This window comes from Halichoerus grypus, chromosome 11 (assembly GCF_964656455.1).
Source record: "Halichoerus grypus chromosome 11, mHalGry1.hap1.1, whole genome shotgun sequence".
In the NCBI taxonomy this organism is placed as follows: domain Eukaryota; kingdom Metazoa; phylum Chordata; class Mammalia; order Carnivora; family Phocidae; genus Halichoerus; species Halichoerus grypus.
The window spans coordinates 49,852,578-49,872,213 of NC_135722.1; the positions used below are offsets into that span (position 1 = coordinate 49,852,578).

Sequence of the window (19,636 nt, forward strand, 5' to 3'; positions counted from 1 at the left end):
TTACTTCTAGGAAGGGAAAATAGACTCTGGAACTGAATAGTGTCTTCAGAACAAGGGAGCAGATGGAGGTACTCTTGGGAAATGCAAGAAGATTGATAGAGTGAGTAGGGGCACGTTAGAACTCCAAGGAGGGGACCTGTCTAGGCTGCTATTTTTATAATCTCAGAGCTTTTTGATGCTGTATTTCACTTATATTAAATAATATAAAAAACATGTTTTTATCAGCTGTAATATAGTAGAGATGGAACTTCTAAGAGACCTAGGCAAAGACCATGCTTTAAACTTTCCCTAGTGTTTTCATTGGTATTAATGGAGGAACTATCCCTAAAGCATAAGAACTAACTGCCTTGGTTTGAATCTGTACCTTATCTGTAAGCTCTGTGACCTGTAACATATTTCCGATTTCATTAAGCCTTTGGTGGAGATAAAAGGCCATTTATGTGGGAAAATGACAAATTTAGGAATTAGCATGCCAGGTCTAAGTGACAGAGGAGAAATTGGCCCCTTAAAAACAGTGCAGTGGGGACGCCTGGGTGGCTCAGTCAGTTAAGCATCTGCCTTTGGCTCAGGTCAGGATCACAGGGTCCTGAGATACAGTCCTGCATCAGCTCCTTGCTCAGTGGGGAGCCTCCTTCTCCCTCTGCCTGCCCCTTCCCCTGCTTGTGCTCTCTTTCTCTCTCTGACAGATAAATAAATAAAACCTAAAAAAAAAAAAAAAAAAAAAAAAGGCAGTGCAGTGATATAGAATTAGGGACACTACTGCCCGGAAAAGAAGCTATTATTATAAGCAAAGTACCAGTGAAATTTCTTGCACACAAAAGTAACATGGTGAATAGGGAATTTTAGGGAAATGGATCCATGTGTGGGTATAGAACTGACAAGGCAGGGTCTAACTTGGATCTAGCCACAGGAATGTGCTGTGATTATAATGAAGGCAAAGGACTGAACTTCACAGAAGCGATGAAACTAAGAACAACTCAAGTAAGGGGCCATTGTGGCCAAGATCCCACAGGACTTGGAACGAAGTGCAGTAGAGAGTGGTGAAGTCACCGATGACAGCCGGGTTTCCTGTCTGGTGAATGAAAAGAGGAAAGTCTATTCTCAGGACAGAAAATGCCTAGAAGTCTCTTGTTTGGAGCTGGCAATTGAGCACGTCCACTTTGGTAGCCATTACTTCAAATTCTGTACCCAAGTCCCTGGCATAGAAGTGAAAAGCCAGGGCTTTGGGATTAGCAGTAAAAGATCAAATCCAGCCCTATCACCTTGAAAAGTTTGGTTAACATTTTCCAGCATGAATTTCCTTGTTTGTAAAATGGAATAAACATTCCAACCTCGCAAGTAGGTTCCAAGGTTTTAAGGAGATCTCTGTAAAGTGCTTTGGCTGTCATTATTGAGAAAGTAGTGGTAGCAGTTTATACAATACACTCTGATCTGTTCCTCTGTGCCCTGTTCCATTGTGTTTTCTTGACCTGACTGTATTCTTTATGAGCTCCAGACCCATATATCTAACTATTTGTTTGATGGTCCATATCTGATTGCTCACGAGTGCATCAAATACAATATGTCCAAAAAAACCAAAAAACCCTCCAACTGTTTCCTAATCTATTCCTGCTAATCTGTTCCCCATCTAGGGACTAATGCATCATCCATTGCTTGAGCCTGAAAATAGAGACGGCATTTTTACCACCACACCCCAACTATAATATCATCCTATTTGTCTTTCATTTATTTTACCCCTTAAACCCATTTATATTTGGAAGCCAGATAATTTTTTTAAAAATACAAATCAAATCATGTCACCCACATCCTTGAAGTTTTCAATAGTTTTTCTTGGCTTTCAGGTTAAAGACAGATAATCTGTAACATAGTTTTGAGATCATCCATGGCTCCCCTGTACCTTCCTATCATATAACACTTCCCCTTGTGATATTGTCCTATTTTTTGCATATAAATCATATACATTGAATCATTGTCTCTGGTTACTTTATTTATTTATTTTTTTTAGAGAGAGTGAGAGAGAGTGCCTGTGCATGCAGGTCGCCAGCTGCAGGAGAGGGGGTGGGGGGAGGGAGAGAGAGAATCCCAAGGAGGTTCCATGCTCAGCACAGAGCCCACCATGGGGCTAGATCTCACAACCATCATGAGCTGAGCCGAAACCAGGAGTTGGACACTTAACTGAATGAGCCATCCAGGAACACCTCTGGTTACTTTTAATTGACGTTATGTTGTACAATTCATCTGTATTTCTGCAAGTGAAGCAGTAGTTAATTCTTTTCATTATTGTGTAATATTTTATTCTTTCTCTATATCATGATTTATCTATTCCACTGAATGAGGAACATTTAAGTGGCTAGCAGTTTGGGATCATCATGCATACTGATGTTACAGTCTTTGGACTCACATAAGCATGCATTTCTGCATTTCTGGAAGAATAATTGCCAGCTCATAGGTTTTGCATATATTCTGCTGTAGTAGCTACTACCAAATATTTCCTAAAGCAGTTATACCATTTTACACTGTCACCAGCAGAGCCTGAGAGTTTTGTTGATCTACATCCTTGCTAAATTTTGAAATTGCTTATCTCTCTCCTCCTCTTCTTTATATTCTTTGCCTTCTGACTTCCATCTCAGTCCATTCTCTTCCTTTCTGTTGGTTGATCTCTCTTACCCTCCCTCCCTCCCTCCCTCCTTCCCTCCTTCCATCTAGCTGTGCTAGAGGGTATGTATCTGTAGGTCAATGTAATATTATTTTGAATTCAGAAAAGACTAAAATTCCCTTTGAATCTTCATTTCTAGATCTAACTCTACTTTTTTCCTGAGGACACAACTGGAAATTTCTGCACCTGCATTTTCCCAGAAACCCTGTCAGCCTGGTTGAATAAGGTAAATCTTCATTGCAAATCCTCTGCATTCTTTCTTTAGTCATATCATAGTTTCAAATCATGTTATAGGTTTCTGATATTTTTTTCTTTATCTCTCATTGTTTCCATTAAATCCATGCTCCCAGATCTATGTTAGTAGCTGGTAGAGAAACAATATTCATTACTTTCATTCTTCAGATGGACACTTATTTTAGTGAAAGAATGGAAAGAAAGAGTTTTGTTACTAGAAGTATTTATCCAAAGAAGGAGAAGGAAAGCAAGTTAAAAGTATGGTACAGCATTTATTCATTCCAACCACTTACAAATATCTCTAGAGACAAAGAGAAGTACCACATAGAGTCAACTTGATAACATTTCTGTTCTCTAGGCCTTAGTTTTCTTATCTATGAAGTGAAAGAACTAGATGAGTTAAACTCTGAGAAACATTCCACAATATCAGACTACAGCATTTGCACATGAATGAGAGTGGTAGTATCTTTATGGAAGCCACTACTGAAGGGGATGAAGTGAGGAGGGAGAAAGCACGGATTCTGAGTCAAGACACACAACACCTAGAAAGCCACCCTCAGGGCAACTGAAGGGAACTGGGGAATGGGGATGCAACCTACATTCTCACAAACCAATAAGCTTCTGCTGTGTCCTGGGGCCAATCTGCTCACAGCCCCAGGGAGGATAAGATCAGGGCTGGGCATAAAAGGAAGAGCAGGGCCAGCAGCTGCTTATACTTGCTTCTGACACAACCGTGTTCACTAGCGACCACAAACAGACACCATGGTGCATCTGACTGGTGAGGAGAAGTCTGCCGTCACCGCCCTGTGGGGCAAGGTGAACGTGGATGAAGTTGGTGGTGAGGCCCTGGGCAGGTTGGTATCCAGGTGGCAAGGCAGGCTTACGGAGAGTGAACGGAAGCTGGGCAGGTGGAAATGGGTCAGTCCCCTGGGTTTCTGACAGGTTCCGACTCCCCTGTCCTCTGTGCTGTTTTCACCCCTCAGGCTGCTGGTTGTCTACCCCTGGACTCAGAGGTTCTTTGACTCCTTTGGGGACCTGTCCTCTGCTGATGCTATTATGGGCAACCCCAAGGTCAAGGCCCATGGCAAGAAGGTGCTGAATTCCTTTAGTGATGGCCTGAAGAATCTGGACAACCTCAAGGGCACCTTTGCTAAGCTCAGTGAGCTGCACTGTGACAAGCTGCACGTGGATCCTGAGAACTTCAAGGTGAGTCTGGGATATGCTCCGTTTTTTTCTTTTCACTTTCTAGTCTTTCACTCTGATTCTTTTCCCTACCTGTTCTCCCCCCACCTTCCTTTTTACTTTAGTTTATACCATCATTGAATGCTTTTCAAAATTTACATAATTTCATATGTTTTCTTTCAGTATTCCATATTGTTTCCTTTCTCACAACCTCTTTTTTTCATCAAGCTCTTCACTTAATTACTTATCTTTTGCCCCTCTCTTCCCGCCCCCACTTTTTCCTCCACTCGATACCCAAATTATGCACACTAGCTCTCATCTTCTCCTTCTGCACTTGGAAAAGTCTTTCTGTCTCTCCATATGGAGATTATGAGGGCTCCTCAAAGAGTTGTCACTCCAGAGACTACAAATCATCTCAAAATTATAGAATAATTGGGCATGTGATGTGATGAGCATAGGGTGTTATATGCAACTCATGAATCATTGAAAATTACATCAAAAACTAATGACGTATTATATGTTGGCTCACTGAATTCAAATTAAAAAAAGAAAAATTGCATTTTTATAGTCAAGACTCAATGGAAAGGAAAGGAAAGGAAAGGAAAGGAAATATCTGAGGATGCTAGACCAGAAGTAGAAGTAGGGCAGCAATAGTTACTAAAAGACAGCCCAGCATCATACTAATTAATTAAGTATATATATATATATATATATATATATATATATATATAATAAAAATATGCAGTATACATACATATATATTTACTCATTAATGCTGATGGAGATAACCTGAAGATCAGTTTGGGCTGGACTGTGGGCAGAAAAAAATAAATGATTGTTGGCTCAGTTTCTCAGAAGCCCAGCTTGATTTCTGTCTTAATCATGTATACATATCTCTCTCTGTCTTCCCCACAGCTCCTGGGCAACGTGCTGGTGTGTGTGCTGGCTCACCACTTTGGCAAAGAATTCACCCCTCAGGTGCAGGCTGCCTATCAGAAGGTGGTGGCTGGTGTGGCCAATGCCCTGGCTCACAAATACCATTGAGATCCTGGCCTGTTTCCTGCTGACCACTGGAAGACCCTGTTTCCCTAAATTCTATCTTCTGAACTGGGGGAAATAATGTCCACCATCAAGGGTATGGTTTCTGCCTAATAAAGAACCTTCAGCTCAACTTCCTGATTCATTTCACTTATTTTTTTTTTTTTTTTTTTAAAGATTTTATTTATTTATTTGACAGAGAGAGAGACAGCGAGAGCAGGAACACAAGCAGGGGGAGTGGGAGAGGGAGAAGCAGGCTTCCCGCGGAGCAGGGAGCCCGATGCGGGGCTCGATCCCAGGACCCTGGGATCATGACCTGAGCCGAAGGCAGACGCTTAACGACTGAGCCACCCAGGCGCCCCTCATTTCACTTATTTTAATTTTTTGTCTGGGGGTATGGTACATCCCCGAGGGTCTACAGATAGGAAGCTCTTGTGTCTTATTCAAAGAGGTCAAGGAAATGAGAAGAGGAAAGGGACCATACATATCACTAGTGGATGACACTTCTCCCTCCAAAGCATAGGCATGGTCAAGAAGGTTTTAAATATATAGAGAATACTGGCATTACAGGGGCTCTATGGAAGATGTGCAACCTCAGACACAGCCCTCAGGCTAATACTTTGACCTATTTCCTACAATTAGTGAAAAATACGGTGCTCAAATAGAGACATAATGAATGATCAAGACACTGTTGTGTTTCCTTTTTCCCTACTTCCCTTGCCTGCAGTGTAGCCTACCATAGCATGCTCCTTCAAGTGGGCCTACCCTAAGGGATAACCTCCCTCTTTTACTTGCCCCAAACATGTCCATAAATAATTCCTTCACCCACCTTCTCATTTCAGACAAACTGCATGCTTGCTTATCACTTGTGATGCCTTTGCACCCTGGCCTCAATGCACTTTCCAATATTGCCTAAGAAAATTTTTCCAAACCCTTCCCCTCTTCCTATTTTTCACATTTCTTCTTATCCCTCACACTCACACTCTATGCTGTATAAACATTTCTTCCTATTTTGTACTGTCACACATGATTACCATGCCTTGTGACTTTCATTCATAGGCAAGAAGGGAATATTTATTAATTGAAGTGGTCGGTGACTGACTGAATGAATTAATGATTATTCCCTGTTATAGAACTGCTGGAACTAGAGGACAGTCTGAACCAGGGACCACTGGAGAGAGGTCTTTGGGTGTCAATGCCCCAGGATAGGATGAGGAAAGGGAAACACTGATCAGACATTTGCTTTCTGTTCAGTGCCTGCTGGACATCTGGCTTTATGAACAAAATGCCTTGTATATTTGGAAAGGGGCCCAAACTGAAGCCAAGACTCTGCTCCTGGGTATACAGTTTCAAATTGAACTTGGGAAAAATTGCCCCTTTGCTTTTCATAAATCAACACCCTGGCCCACATAGTGACAAAATCTAGTTCTGAAAGACGATCTGAGGCCAATGGAGGAAATATTTGTGTGGTGATTATAGACTGAGACATTAATTGTTCTGTAATAATTAGCACAATCTTTATCAATCTCATAGCTAGATTGGCTTTATTGTTTTTCATACCGAAATATGACTTTTAAAAAATGTATATCCATCATTTCTCTGAGTTCTGCTCTTCTTGGGATATTTTCATTTTATTTAATTTTATTAATTTAATTTAATTTTTGAATGGATGCTAAACTGAGGTAACCAAGAGATTGTGCATCTGGGAGAGGAGTGAAAACTAACTGTGCCTGACCCAGGAAAATAGGGATTATGTTGAGAAATGTCAAAATGATGAATGGAATCTAAAACTAAACACTACTGTATGTACAAAAGTGTTCTAGTTGAGTGTCATTTTTTTAAGCAAATGAAACCACATATTTCTGGATGATGATCATGAATCTCTTGATCCTCATCTCTTAATTATACTCAGACCAGGTCCATTCTGGTTCAAAACATCAAAGTATGCAAATTTCACAAGCTGGAAAAAAGGGAAAAAATGTCTTTCTGTCTCTTTCTTGGGGACTTAGGGTGTGTGTGTATGTGTGTGCATGAACGTGTGTGTGTTTAGTGCTCACTGGGGCTGGGATCAATGTCAAGCAGACATCCTGTGCTACCCTTTACAGGGTAGAAGTAAGTTTAAAATGGTAAAGATGGCAGTGGGTCAAGAAGCTTTCTAGAATCTTTGAATGTTGATCTGGATATGAGCCTGAGGCTCAGAACATAATCACATTTATCAGTTTATTCTTATTTTCATCTGATATGTCTGAGCTTTTGATGTCTTATTACAACTTGCAGCCTTGTCCCTGAAGGGTAATGGGTAAGAAAAGGAGAAGTCTGTCTCCCTCTACAGTCATGCTAAGTAGCAATGGTGATGGGAGAGAGAACAGCAACTCCTCTTCTGAAGCCAGGAACAAGGTGGCTGCAGCAGTTGCCAGTACAAAAGCTCAGCCCAAGTCATTCATGGCAAAGAAAGCTGAAGGAAGAAGAGACAAAAGAACTTAGGAGAACCCTTTCTGAATACAGGAAATGGTAGGGGAAGTCCAAGTAGATGCTAATTTCTGTCAGTCAAGAGGGCAAAGCTGGGGCCTTGACAATTGGGCTCTTGACAGGAAAGTATAAACATATTCAATATTGTTATTTACTAAGGCCTGTGAATCTCTCATGACAGAGAGTCCCAGCAAAACACATGTCCAAACTTCCCTTGAACCTCCCTTCACACACTTATACCTGAATTCTGACATTGGGGGTGTGAAATAGAGTCTTGAGAACAGTCTGAATGTAAAACAATGGTAAAGCTATTGAAGTTTTAAATTTAGTAAGATGAAACTCAAAGCCTATAGCTCAATGTCTGTGTGTGTGTGTGTGTGTGTGTGTGTATTTATTTAAACATTTAAAACACTGAAAGGTCCCCTTTTCCTGGAAGTCAACATGTGGTATTTTGCCCCAGGAATAGACCAATAGTAAAAACATCTTTGCTTAAGGGTTTTAGAGAAGAATGAATATAAATAGAAAATGCTGGAATTGTATCTCTTTGGGCACGTAATTCTGACCTAACCTCCAGGTTACCAGACAAGAACCAAACCTTTCCTACATGTCTGAGAATGATCAGAGAGAGGTTGTTCACAAATACTTGATGGGCTTGGGACAAGTAAAAGGGGAGAGGAATCCTTACTTACTTAGCAATGATGGAGAAAGTAGTTTAGGGAATGGAGCAATGGAAGTGGGAATTCAGGGAGTTGATTTGAAACAACTAGAAATAGAGAAGTCCTTTTCTTCTGGTTCACCTAGAAATGTTTTTGTAGTTGGGGTTTCTGAGTGTTAGAGGTGAAAGGATGAGAAGTTTCTGTTAAATATTTGTCACTTATGATGACAACGAATAGAGAAAGGTGATTTTTTTTTTTTTTTTTTAAAGATTTTATTTATTTATATGACACAGAGAGACACAGCGAAAGAGGGAACACAAGCAGGGGGAGTGGGAGAAGAAGAAGCAGGCTTCCCGCCGAGCAGGGAGCCCGATGCGGGGCTTGATCCCAGGACCCTGAGATCATGACCTGAGCCGAAGGCAGTCGCTTAACCGACTGAGCCACCCAGGTGCCCCGAGAAAGGTGATTCTAAACATTGGAGTGCCTGGATCAAAAGAAGATTCTAAGGTGGGAGAAACAATGTAAGTAAAAAAAATGCATGGCCCTTTCCTTGCTTAAAGGAAATGGGAATTCAGGAGTGGGCTCAGATGCAGGAGGTACGGATGACAGGATGTCAGAAAAAGAAACAGCAGGGCCCTCCAGGAACACCGAGATCCTATGCTGAGCTTGGAAATGCTCGCTGCTTTTGGTTTTTTTATGGTATCTTTTAATGGTAAGGAGCAGAACTCCCCACTTCAGTTTTTCTTCACCTAAGAAGTTAGGCGTCAGAACGCATGATATGGGGGAGAGAAAAGTGAGGGGAAGGATATTGGAAAAGCTGTAGAGATAGAAGGATACATGCTAGTAAAAAGAGATTGAAGCACACAAAAATATGTAGAGAAAATGGGATTAGGGGTGATGAATTTGGATAAAAGAAATGAGTATGCACACAGCATTTGTAGGGGCCTAGGGGTAAAAAAAATCTGGGACAAAGCCAGAATGCCTTTCCACTTTCCTGCCCCTCATTTCAAGTCACAGAGAAGTTTCTCTATCAGTCCAGAAAGAAACCATTTTTTATGTCTTGGGTTAATTAAAGACATTGCTTCCCTCAGTGTTACCAACAACTTTGGTTTATAGTTGATTTTTCGGTTATTTTTATTTCTTACTATGTCAAGAGATCTCTATGTTTTGATCTGTGGATCCTCAAAACCTAATAGAGTAGTTATTTAACAGGACACTCCTGATTCATATGTAATTCCATTTTCAAATCATCATTTGTTTGGTTATATGACTAAATTAAGAAAAAAATGAATGAATGAATGAATGAATGAATATTTGTTTTCTTCCTAGGATGATTTAATCCAAACCAAGAGAAGGAAGATATACATAGAATTGTGCCAGAGGTTCCATCCATGCTGTACTTGTAATTATTTTGCCCATTCTGAAGACACAGAAGGAGAACCATCCATATGCTTTTAAGTGGAACCACAGTGGACGAATGTCTTCTACTTTCTGGACCTGGGATTCTTCATTTGTGTACAAAGAAAATCGAAGAGGCAGTCTCTAAGAGACTACCAGGTTGTGATTCTCAAAATTGTAAGATTGTGCTTGCCAAGGAGAATGATTTTAGTAGCAATTTGTATTGCTAAGATGGGACCTAGAGATCCCTAGAGAGAGGACTAGGGTCTGAAGTCAGACTCACAAGCAGGTGTCAGAACTGCCAAGGAGAAGGATGGCAGCCACCATTCAGGCCTCACCCTGCAGAACCACACCCATGCCTGGGCCAATCTGCTCACAGCCCCAGGGAGGGCAAGATCAGGGCTGGGCATAAAAGGAAGAGCAGGGCCAGCAGCTGCTTATACTTGCTTCTGACACAACTGTGTTCATTAACGACCACAAACAGACACCATGGTGCATCTGACTGGTGAGGAGAAGTCTGCCGTCACCGCCCTGTGGGGCAAGGTGAACGTGGATGAAGTTGGTGGTGAGGCCCTGGGCAGGTTGGTATTCAGGTGGCAAGGCAGGCTTACGGAGAGTGAACGGAAGCTGGGCAGGGGGAAATGGGTCAGTCCCCTGGGTTTCTGACAGGCTCTGACTCCCCTGTCCTCTGTGCTGTTTTCACCCCTCAGGCTGCTGGTTGTCTACCCCTGGACTCAGAGGTTCTTTGACTCCTTTGGGGACCTGTCCTCTGCTGATGCTATTATGGGCAACCCCAAGGTCAAGGCCCATGGCAAGAAGGTGCTGAATTCCTTTAGTGATGGCCTGAAGAATCTGGACAACCTCAAGGGCACCTTTGCTAAGCTCAGTGAGCTGCACTGTGACAAGCTGCACGTGGATCCTGAGAACTTCAAGGTGAGTCTGGGATATGCTCCGTTTTTTTCTTTTCACTTTCTAGTCTTTCACTCTGATTCTTTTCCCTACCTGTTCTCCCCCCACCTTCCTTTTTACTTTAGTTTATACCATCATTGAATGCTTTTCAAAATTTACATAATTTCATGTTTTCTTTCAGTATTCCATATTGTTTCCTTTCTCACAACCTCTTTTTTTCATCAAGCTCTTCACTTAATTACTTATCTTTTGCCCCTCTCTTCCCGCCCCCAACTTTTTCCTCCACTCGATACCCAAATTATGCACACTAGCTCTCATCTTCTCCTTCTGCACTTGGAAAAGTCTTTCTGTCTCTCCATATGGAGATTATAAGGGCTCCTCAAAGAGCTGTCACTCCAGAGACTACAAATCATCTCAAAATTATAGAATAATTGGGCATGTGATGTGATGAGCATAGGGTGTTATATGCAACTCGTGAATCATTGAAAATTACATCAAAAACTAATGACGTATTATATGTTGGCTCACTGAATTCAAATTAAAAAAAGAAAAATTGCATTTTTATAGTCAAGACTCAATGGAAAGGAAAGGAAAGGAAAGGAAAGGAAAGGAAAGGAAATATCTGAGGATGCTAGACCAGAAGTAGAAGTAGGGCAGCAATAGTTACTAAAAGACAGCCCAGCATCATACTAATTAATTAAGTATATATATATATATATATAATAAAAATATGCAGTATACATACATATATATTTACTCATTAATGCTGATGGAGATAACCTGAAGATCAGTTTGGGCTGGACTGTGGGCAGAAAAAAATAAATGATTGTTGGCTCAGTTTCTCAGAAGCCCAGCTTGATTTCTGTCTTAATCATGTATACATATCTCTCTCTGTCTTCCCCACAGCTCCTGGGCAACGTGCTGGTGTGTGTGCTGGCTCACCACTTTGGCAAAGAATTCACCCCTCAGGTGCAGGCTGCCTATCAGAAGGTGGTGGCTGGTGTGGCCAATGCCCTGGCTCACAAATACCATTGAGATCCTGGCCTGTTTCCTGCTGACCACTGGAAGACCCTGTTTCCCTAAATTCTATCTTCTGAACTGGGGGAAATAATGTCCACCATCAAGGGTATGGTTTCTGCCTAATAAAGAACCTTCAGCTCAACTTCCTGATTCATTTCACTTATTTTAATTTTTTGTCTGGGGGTATGGTACATCCCCGAGGGTCTACAGATAGGAAGCTCTTGTGTCTTATTCAAAGAGGTCAAGGAAATGAGAAGAGGAAAGGGACCATACATATCACTAGTGGATGACACTTCTCCCTCCAAAGCATAGGCACGGTCAAGAAGGTTTTAAGTATATAGAGAATACTGGCATTACAGGGGCTCTATGGAAGATGTGCAACCTAAGACACAGCCCTCAGGCTAATGCTTTGACCTATTTCCTACAATTAGTGAAAAATACGGTGCTCAAATAGAGACATAATGAATGATCAAGACACTGTTGTGTTTCCTTTTTCCCTACTTCCCTTGCCTGCAGTGTAGCCTACCATAGCATGCTCCTTCAAGTGGGCCTACCCTAAGGGATAACCTCCCTCTTTTACTTGCCCCAAACATGTCCATAAATAATTCCTTCGCCCACCTTCTCATTTCAGACAAACTGCATGCTTGCTTATCACTTGTGATGCCTTTGCACCCTGGCCTCAATGCACTTTCCAATATTGCCTAAGAAAATTTTTCCAAACCCTTCCCCTCTTCCTATTTTTCACATTTCTTCTTATCCCTCACACTCACACTCTATGCTGTATAAACATTTCTTCCTATTTTGTACTGTCACACATGATTACCATGCCTTGTGACTTTCATTCATAGGCAAGAAGGGAATATTTATTAATTGAAGTGGTCGGTGACTGACTGAATGAATTAATGATTATCCCCTGTTATAGAACTGCTGGAACTAGAGGACAGTCTGAACCAGGGACCACTGGAGAGAGGTCTTTGGGTGTCAATGCCCCAGGATAGGATGAGGAAAGGGAAACACTGATCAGACATTTGCTTTCTGTTCAGTGCCTGCTGGACATCTGGCCTTATAAACAAAATGCCTTGTATATTTGGAAAGGGGCCCAAACTGAAGCCAAGACTCTGCTCCTGGGTATACAGTTTCAAATTGAACTTGGGAAAAATTGCCCCTTCGCCTTTCATAAGAAAATTGAAGAGACACTCTTCAATTACCAGGTTGTGATTCTCAAAAATGTACTAGTACACTTGCCAAGGAGAATAATTTTAGTAGAAATCAATAGAAATAGCTGAGATGAGACCTAGAGATCCCTAGAGAGAGAACCAGGGCCTGAAGTCAGACTCACAAGCAGGTGTCAGAACTGCCAAGGAGAGGGATGGCAGCCAACATTCAGGCCTCACCCTGCAGAACCACACCCAGGCCTGGGCCAATCTGCTCACAGCCCCAGGAGGGCAAGGTCAGGGCTGAGCATAAAAGGAAGAGTAGGGCCAGCTGCTGCTTACATTTGCTTCTGACACAACCGTGTTCACTAGCAACCACAAACAGACACCATGGTGCATCTGACTGGTGAGGAGAAGTCCCTTGTCTCCGGCCTGTGGGGCAAGGTGAAAGTGGATGAAGTTGGTGGTGAAGCCCTGGGCAGGTTGGTATCCAGGTAGCAATGCAGGCTTATGGAGAGTGAATGGAATCTTGACAGGCAGAGATGGCTAGTCCCCTGGGTTTCTGACAGGCTCTGACTCCCCTGTCCTCTGTGCTGTTTTCACCCCTCAGGCTGCTGGTTGTCTACCCCTGGACTCAGAGGTTCTTTGACTCCTTTGGGGACCTGTCCTCTCCTAGTGCTATTATGGGCAACCCCAAGGTCAAGGCCCATGGCAAGAAGGTGCTGAATTCCTTTAGTGATGGCCTGAAGAATCTGGACAACCTCAAGGGCACCTTTGCTAAGCTCAGTGAGCTGCACTGTGACAAGCTGCATGTGGATCCCGAGAACTTCAGGGTGAGTCTGTGGGACCCTCAATATTCTCCTTCGTCTTCCTTTTTAAGGTCAAGCTCATGGTGTCCAGAAAGGGTATGGGTGTTAGGTGCTTTCTAGAGGGTGAAGGAGGTATTCTAATAGCATCAGTATGGACTCCTCAGGACTGTTTTTATTTCGTTCACCCTCTTGCTCACAGTAGTTTCTTCTTGTTCTCTGCAATGTGTTTTCTTTATTGTTTTGATTAAAGTTTTGAGTGTTTATTTAAAAAGTACATTTAATCCATTCCAAATCATTTTTTTTCTAATACTTTTTCCCCTTATCTCTTCCTTTGAGAGCAAAGAGGATAAAATCTGATTGCTTCTTTGTATAGTTGGAAAGAATAGCCATGATATTTTAAGTTCTGAATTAAGGCAGGAGAGAAACATTTCTAAATGTAAAATCAGGCTGATATGGTTGAAATCACATAGAGTAACATCTAAGATCTAGCTATCTTTCTGCTTATATTCTAGGGGCACAGCTTGGGGCTGTGGATGGGGCTGGAATATGCTGAGTCTCAGCTGGGTCTGTCTGCTAACCATGCACATGTCTCTTGTCTCTTCCCCACAGCTCCTGGGCAATGTGCTGGTGTGTGTGCTGGCCCGCCACTTTGGCAAGGAATTCACCCCACAGGCGCAGGGTGCCTTTCAGAAGGTGGTAGCTGGTGTGGCCAATGCCCTGGCCCACAAATACCACTGAGCTCCCTTTCCTGCTTTCCAGGAAATGTCCCTTGGTTCCCAGAACCTAACACCTGAACATGGGGAAATTGTGAAGTGCTTTGAGCACCTGGCTCCTGCCTAATAAAGAACATTTCTTTTCATTGCACTGGTGTATTTAAATTATTCCTGCATCTCTCACTGGAGTTGTTACAGGGCATGGGAGGACAAGGACTTTAAGACATAAAGAAATGAGGAGATAGTTCAGATCTTGGGAAAATATATCTATATTTCAGACTCCATGAAAAGAGAGGTGGTAAATAGCTAAGTATGTGGGAAACAGACCCTGCTGCCAATTTTAACTTTCCCTTAGAAAAGGATTCAAGTTGAGGATTTGGGGGTTAGATTTTTCATATGCTTTATTTAAATCAAGTCTTTATTTAGCTTTCCTTATAAATGTCCTCCCTCTTCCCAGTTGTCCAGAACCTCAAAACCCTCAATCCACTAAGTTCATCTGCCTGAAGACACCACTGTTCCTCTCTGATTTTCCTTCATGTTTTGCTGTCTCATTACTTGTCCTCCCCATCACTCTTATCCTGGTTCCCTCCATCCTCTTACAGCAGAGACCCACATGAAGGTCCCAAAGCAGGAGAGCGAGTTTCACTGCCTCTTCCTTAGTGCCTTTCATGGTCTGCATTAGAAGGAAGCAACTGGTAATATTTTGTTCAATATATGACTAAGGCAAATGTGAAAAGGAGCTTCTGGTGGCTTGATATTCACTGCTGTCTTGCAATGTTATCATGAGTTTATGGCATCCTCTTCTTCTGAGGATGCTTTAGCATGCATAACCAGGAAGTGATTGGAGGCCTGCTCCCACCTCCTCCTCTTTCTGATGCCTCTGATGCCTACTCTGCCTTTGTAGTTATTAGCACGGTGTTACCAATAGCAACATACCCTGATTTTATTACCTCAGTCAATGACCACCTATGTGGGTGCTGGATGCTGGAAATAAAATGACTTTGAAGTGGTCCTTGTCCCCTCACACATTCTAATTCTGAATATAGTTAGGAAGACCATAAAAGTATTGCCACTAATAAGGAAATTAATTGATTAAATTAATATGCAAACAATCTTCATCTAAACACAGAATGGAAATGAATACAAGGTGTCTTTATAAATACATGAATGAGAATTCTCTAAGCCTTCAGGATCAGAGGAGCTGGAAGTGTGCCTTGGTGACAACTTTGATCATCCTCTGAAGGGGTCCTCACATTTGATATTGACCTGAGTGTTAGGACTTTGCGTGCAGAGAGACCATAGAAGAGCAGAGGTCCTGTAGATCTGGATACAGTGAGGATTGGTATTGATAGATGAAGACATAAAAGTAAAATGGAAAGAAGAGTCATGCAAGTATCTAAGAGAAAGCAGACTACACATGCCAGCTGGGCATCAGAATGAGGTGGGGGAGTGGGCAGGCAGGGACGTGGATGGTCCAGGAGGTCAATGAAGGCCCTGAGGATGGATGGGAAACACTAATAATATTAAATAATATTAAATGGCCCAGATTCTATAATTGGTGAGGATTCTATTAGCAAGCACTCAGTTTAAGCAGAATTGTGCAAAATTATTTAAGCTAAAGATGGATTTATTATGGAGACAAACTCATCAGATATGTAACTCCAGTTTTCACTTGTATTGCTAGGTTTTACCTCTTACCATCCAAATTCTCAAGTGTCCCCTCCCTGCTTTTGCTTCTTTTAATTACTAGTATTATAAAAAATGTAACATCAAGATTGGGAAAGGATCAGTAGACATTACTAATTAACAAATCAATAAGCACCACTTTATAGCTATTAGGCCAGGGGTATAGTGTCTCCAAGAGATAAATGCCCAGCTCTGACAAAACTTGGTATTATCTGGCTGGTTCTATTCCAGTACTAACATTAGCTGGAAGTAGAGAAGGATGAAAGAGAGGGACAGAGTACACAGCATGTGTATGTCATTTGTAGAGATTACTATTCTTGTTTGAAAGTCATGTAGCCTCATGGACAGGAGTCTCTCACATTAATAGCTATCAAATAGTACAGAACAATCTCAGGTATTCACATTCATAAAATGGGTAAGGGCCAGAGTTGCTCCAAAATTACTCTTCCTTCTGCAATTTCCTTTATAAAGTTACTGATTTCTCTTCTAGGACTGATTTTTTATTTTCTGATTGTTTGTCTCTGGGTGCTATTAAAATGAATACATTTACTAAGTTCTTACAACTAGATGAGAAAGGGGATTCTCACATAGATGTGAGGGATTGACATTAGAACTGAACAGGACCTGAGATTTTGTCACAACTAATCTAGTTGAAGGGGAATTAACTGGCTGAGAATACACAAGATTTCTACCCATTTCAGAGAGAACACCTTGATAGTGGTTCAGTGGATCTGGTAGGTCTTGATGCTATAAATGACAGGGTTCATCAGCAGTAGAAAGAGGATGGACACTTTCCCTTGATGATATGGGTGAAGGAGGAGGAATGCCTTACAAACTTGTGAACAATGGAAAGGCCTAGCACAGGGACATTATCAGGGCAGTCAGAATATGAGATACACACTGGTGTGAGAGATTTGAGTGACTCCCTGCAGGAGGCAATGGCCATTGCTGACCTGAGAATCAGAATATAAGAAAGCACTATTAAAAGGAAGTCTAGGCCCATGTGAAGCAAGCTGACCAACAAAGCATAAAGGCTGTTGATCCATGAGCCAGAGCAGGGGAGTTGGATCATATCCTGGTGTAGACAGTAGGGGTGAGAAAGTGTTTTGTCATGACAGTAAGAGAAACCAAGTAGATGCAGGCCATGAGGGATGGTGAAGGAGGCACTCGGAATCCACCAAACACTCCAATATTCGCTACCTAGGAGCTGATGAGCACTGAGGGATATCTCAGAGGGTTAGTGATGGCCACAAAACAATCAGATGCCATGGCGAAAGGCATGACTAACTCCATGAAAGCAAGATATGGACAACATGGAGGTGGAAAACACAGGCATATAAATGATACTTAAAAAATTCAGCCATAGCTGTCCCATAACTGTGGGCAGTACTGTGACTGACAGAGACCCAGGTCAATTCCTGCCAGCATAACCAGAAAGTAGCACATGGGCTGGTTCAGGGAGGAGTCTGTATGCTAATGTGAATGACAGTGGCTTTGCCCAGGACTGCTGTCAGGTACACCTAGAAAACAGGGATGAAGACCCAACAGTGGGCCCATTCAATCCTGGAAATCTTGTCAGTTGGAACTTGGGAGGTCTACCGTGGAATATGAAAGACCAGACATGATGCCAGGCACCACCTGACACAGCAGAATTATAAAATATTATTTCCCTATTTTTATTTTTCACAAAAATTCATGCCAGGTGATAATTCACAAAGAGTGAGTTGACTCATTTAACGTCTCTTCCTAAATCCCAAAGGTCTCAGGCTGGGAGAGAAATATTGAGCGCTATGGAATTTTTGAGCCTTATTTTTAAGGACCTGAATAGTATCAAGGCAGCAATGTTAATAGGAGTCAGGTCCAGAAGAAAGTAGGATTGTTACATGCATCTGGAATCAACAAGCTGGGGAAACATCTGTCATTTGTATGTCAAAGTTTGAGAATTGGGGAATCAATCAGAAGTGAAAAATAGTTAAAGATGAAGGGGTTTGAAAATAGCCCAATTGAAATAAAACAAAACAGAAACAAATAGACAGAGACATCAATAATCAATATAAAAATGCAAGTCAATTGGTTGATGGATAGATCACCTGATTATCTCCTTTATACTTTACTGTTGCTGAGTATTGTGATAGTAATAGAAGAGAAAATAAGAACATAGAAGCAATGATACTGATAAATTCGAATAGAGGTCTACACCCTGCCGAGTGTCCAGAAGCATTTTTCCAATGGATTCTTGGGCCTTTCATAACTTCTTAAATTGTTAAATGACACACACCTACAAATCTTGCCTGTCTTCTACAGACATTGGACTTTGGATGAACTACCTATTCTGTTGGGGACTCCACAGAACCATGGATCCAGATATAACTCAGTATGCAAGGAAGCAAAGGAGGCATCTACCAACGGGGTTTTGGAAGCCAAGGAGTATTCTGGAATCAAGCAAACAAACAACTGAGGTTGGTGAAAAGGCAGGGATTGATAGGATTTACCCTTAAGTGTTCTCAGATAAAGAATGACTACTTCTTTCTTGGTAAAGATAATTGACAGAATCGCCAGAAGTTTCATTTGGCCTACTTGTAAGTTGGTATGACATTTCCCCACATGCTCTCTTTCTTCTGTTTTTCTCATATCAGATCACCTATGAAAAAACACACAATCACACACCTAACCGTGAGTCTTTAACAATTCTTTTATGGGCATCACAGAAATAATTTGATGACTCACTACTCTTTTTTGTTTTATTCAGTTTTATTCAACAAGCAGTTATAGCCTTCCTATCTGTTAAATGTAAACCTCTGTCCTAGGTCCTAGAGGTAAAAAAAATGGTATCTTTGCCCTCAAAACAAGTAGAAGCAAGAAGAGATCACAAATGGAAAGATATTTCATGCTCATGAATTCGAAGAACAAATATTGTTAAAATTGCCAAACTACCCAAAGCAATCTACACATTTACTGCAATCCCTATCAAAAAACCACCAGCATTTTTCACAGAACTAGAACAAATAATCCTAAAATTTGTATGGAACCACAGAAGACCCCAAATAGCCAAAGCAATCTTGAAAAAGAACAAAACTGGATGTATAACAACCTGTTTTCAAGATATACTACAAAGTTGTAGTAATCCAATCTAATGGTACTGGCACAAAAATAAACACATACATCAATGGAATAGAATAGAGAGCCCACATATAAACCCATGATTATATGGTCAATTAATCTTCAACAAAGGAGACTAGGATATGCAATGGGAAAAAGACGGTCTCTTCAACAAATGGTGTTGGAGAAACTGGACAGCCACATGCAAAAGAATGAAACTGGACCACTTTCTTACACCACACACAAAAATAAACTCAAAATGGATTAAGGACTTAAATGTGAGTCCTGAAACCATAAAAACCCTAGAACAGATCTCAGGCAGTAATTTCTCTAACATCAGCCATAACAACATTTTTCTAGATACGTCTCCTCAAGCAAAGGAAACAGAAACAAAAATAAACTATTGGGACTACATCAAAATAAAAAGTTTCTGCACAGAAAAGGAAACAATCAACAAAACTAAAAGACAATGTATGGAACAGGAGAAGATATTTGCAAATGATATATCTGATAAAAGGTTTGTACCCAAAATATAGAAAGAACTAACATAACTCAACACCAAAAAAACCCAAATTAAAAAAAAAAAAAATGGACAGAAGACATGAAGAGGCAT

General features: G+C 41.3%; 3 protein-coding genes across 3 annotated transcripts; all 3 read left to right on the forward strand.

The window, feature by feature from the left end:
- The first annotated feature begins 3,595 nt into the window (after positions 1-3,595).
- On the forward strand, positions 3,596-5,243 carry LOC118528784 (hemoglobin subunit beta). Its single transcript, XM_036081412.2, has 3 exons — positions 3,596-3,744; positions 3,874-4,096; positions 4,988-5,243. The coding sequence occupies exons 1-3, from the start codon at positions 3,653-3,655 to the stop codon at positions 5,114-5,116; spliced, it is 444 nt and encodes a 147-aa protein (XP_035937305.1). The 5' UTR covers positions 3,596-3,652; the 3' UTR covers positions 5,117-5,243.
- Positions 5,244-10,058: 4,815 nt separating this feature from the next.
- On the forward strand, positions 10,059-11,704 carry LOC118528782 (hemoglobin subunit beta). The gene is made up of 3 exons (XM_036081410.2): positions 10,059-10,214; positions 10,344-10,566; positions 11,449-11,704. The coding sequence occupies exons 1-3, from the start codon at positions 10,123-10,125 to the stop codon at positions 11,575-11,577; spliced, it is 444 nt and encodes a 147-aa protein (XP_035937303.1). The 5' UTR covers positions 10,059-10,122; the 3' UTR covers positions 11,578-11,704.
- A 1,342-nt stretch (positions 11,705-13,046) lies between these two features.
- Positions 13,047-14,389, forward strand: LOC118528783 (hemoglobin subunit beta-like). Its single transcript, XM_036081411.2, has 3 exons — positions 13,047-13,198; positions 13,327-13,549; positions 14,135-14,389. The coding sequence occupies exons 1-3, from the start codon at positions 13,107-13,109 to the stop codon at positions 14,261-14,263; spliced, it is 444 nt and encodes a 147-aa protein (XP_035937304.1). The 5' UTR covers positions 13,047-13,106; the 3' UTR covers positions 14,264-14,389.
- The last annotated feature ends 5,247 nt before the right edge of the window (positions 14,390-19,636 follow it).

Excerpts from the sequence above, each read along its gene's own strand:
- LOC118528782 (XM_036081410.2), top strand. The coding sequence starts at position 10,123 with ATGGTGCATCTGACTGGTGAGGAGAAGTCTGCCGTCACCGCCCTGTGG. Across the intron at positions 10,215-10,343 it reads GGTGGTGAGGCCCTGGGCAG|GCTGCTGGTTGTCTACCCCT; the intron begins GTTGGTATTCAG and ends TTCACCCCTCAG. Across the intron at positions 10,567-11,448 it reads TGGATCCTGAGAACTTCAAG|CTCCTGGGCAACGTGCTGGT; the intron begins GTGAGTCTGGGA and ends TCTTCCCCACAG.
- LOC118528783 (XM_036081411.2), top strand. The coding sequence starts at position 13,107 with ATGGTGCATCTGACTGGTGAGGAGAAGTCCCTTGTCTCCGGCCTGTGG. Across the intron at positions 13,199-13,326 it reads GGTGGTGAAGCCCTGGGCAG|GCTGCTGGTTGTCTACCCCT; the intron begins GTTGGTATCCAG and ends TTCACCCCTCAG. Across the intron at positions 13,550-14,134 it reads TGGATCCCGAGAACTTCAGG|CTCCTGGGCAATGTGCTGGT; the intron begins GTGAGTCTGTGG and ends TCTTCCCCACAG.
- LOC118528784 (XM_036081412.2), top strand. The coding sequence starts at position 3,653 with ATGGTGCATCTGACTGGTGAGGAGAAGTCTGCCGTCACCGCCCTGTGG. Across the intron at positions 3,745-3,873 it reads GGTGGTGAGGCCCTGGGCAG|GCTGCTGGTTGTCTACCCCT; the intron begins GTTGGTATCCAG and ends TTCACCCCTCAG. Across the intron at positions 4,097-4,987 it reads TGGATCCTGAGAACTTCAAG|CTCCTGGGCAACGTGCTGGT; the intron begins GTGAGTCTGGGA and ends TCTTCCCCACAG.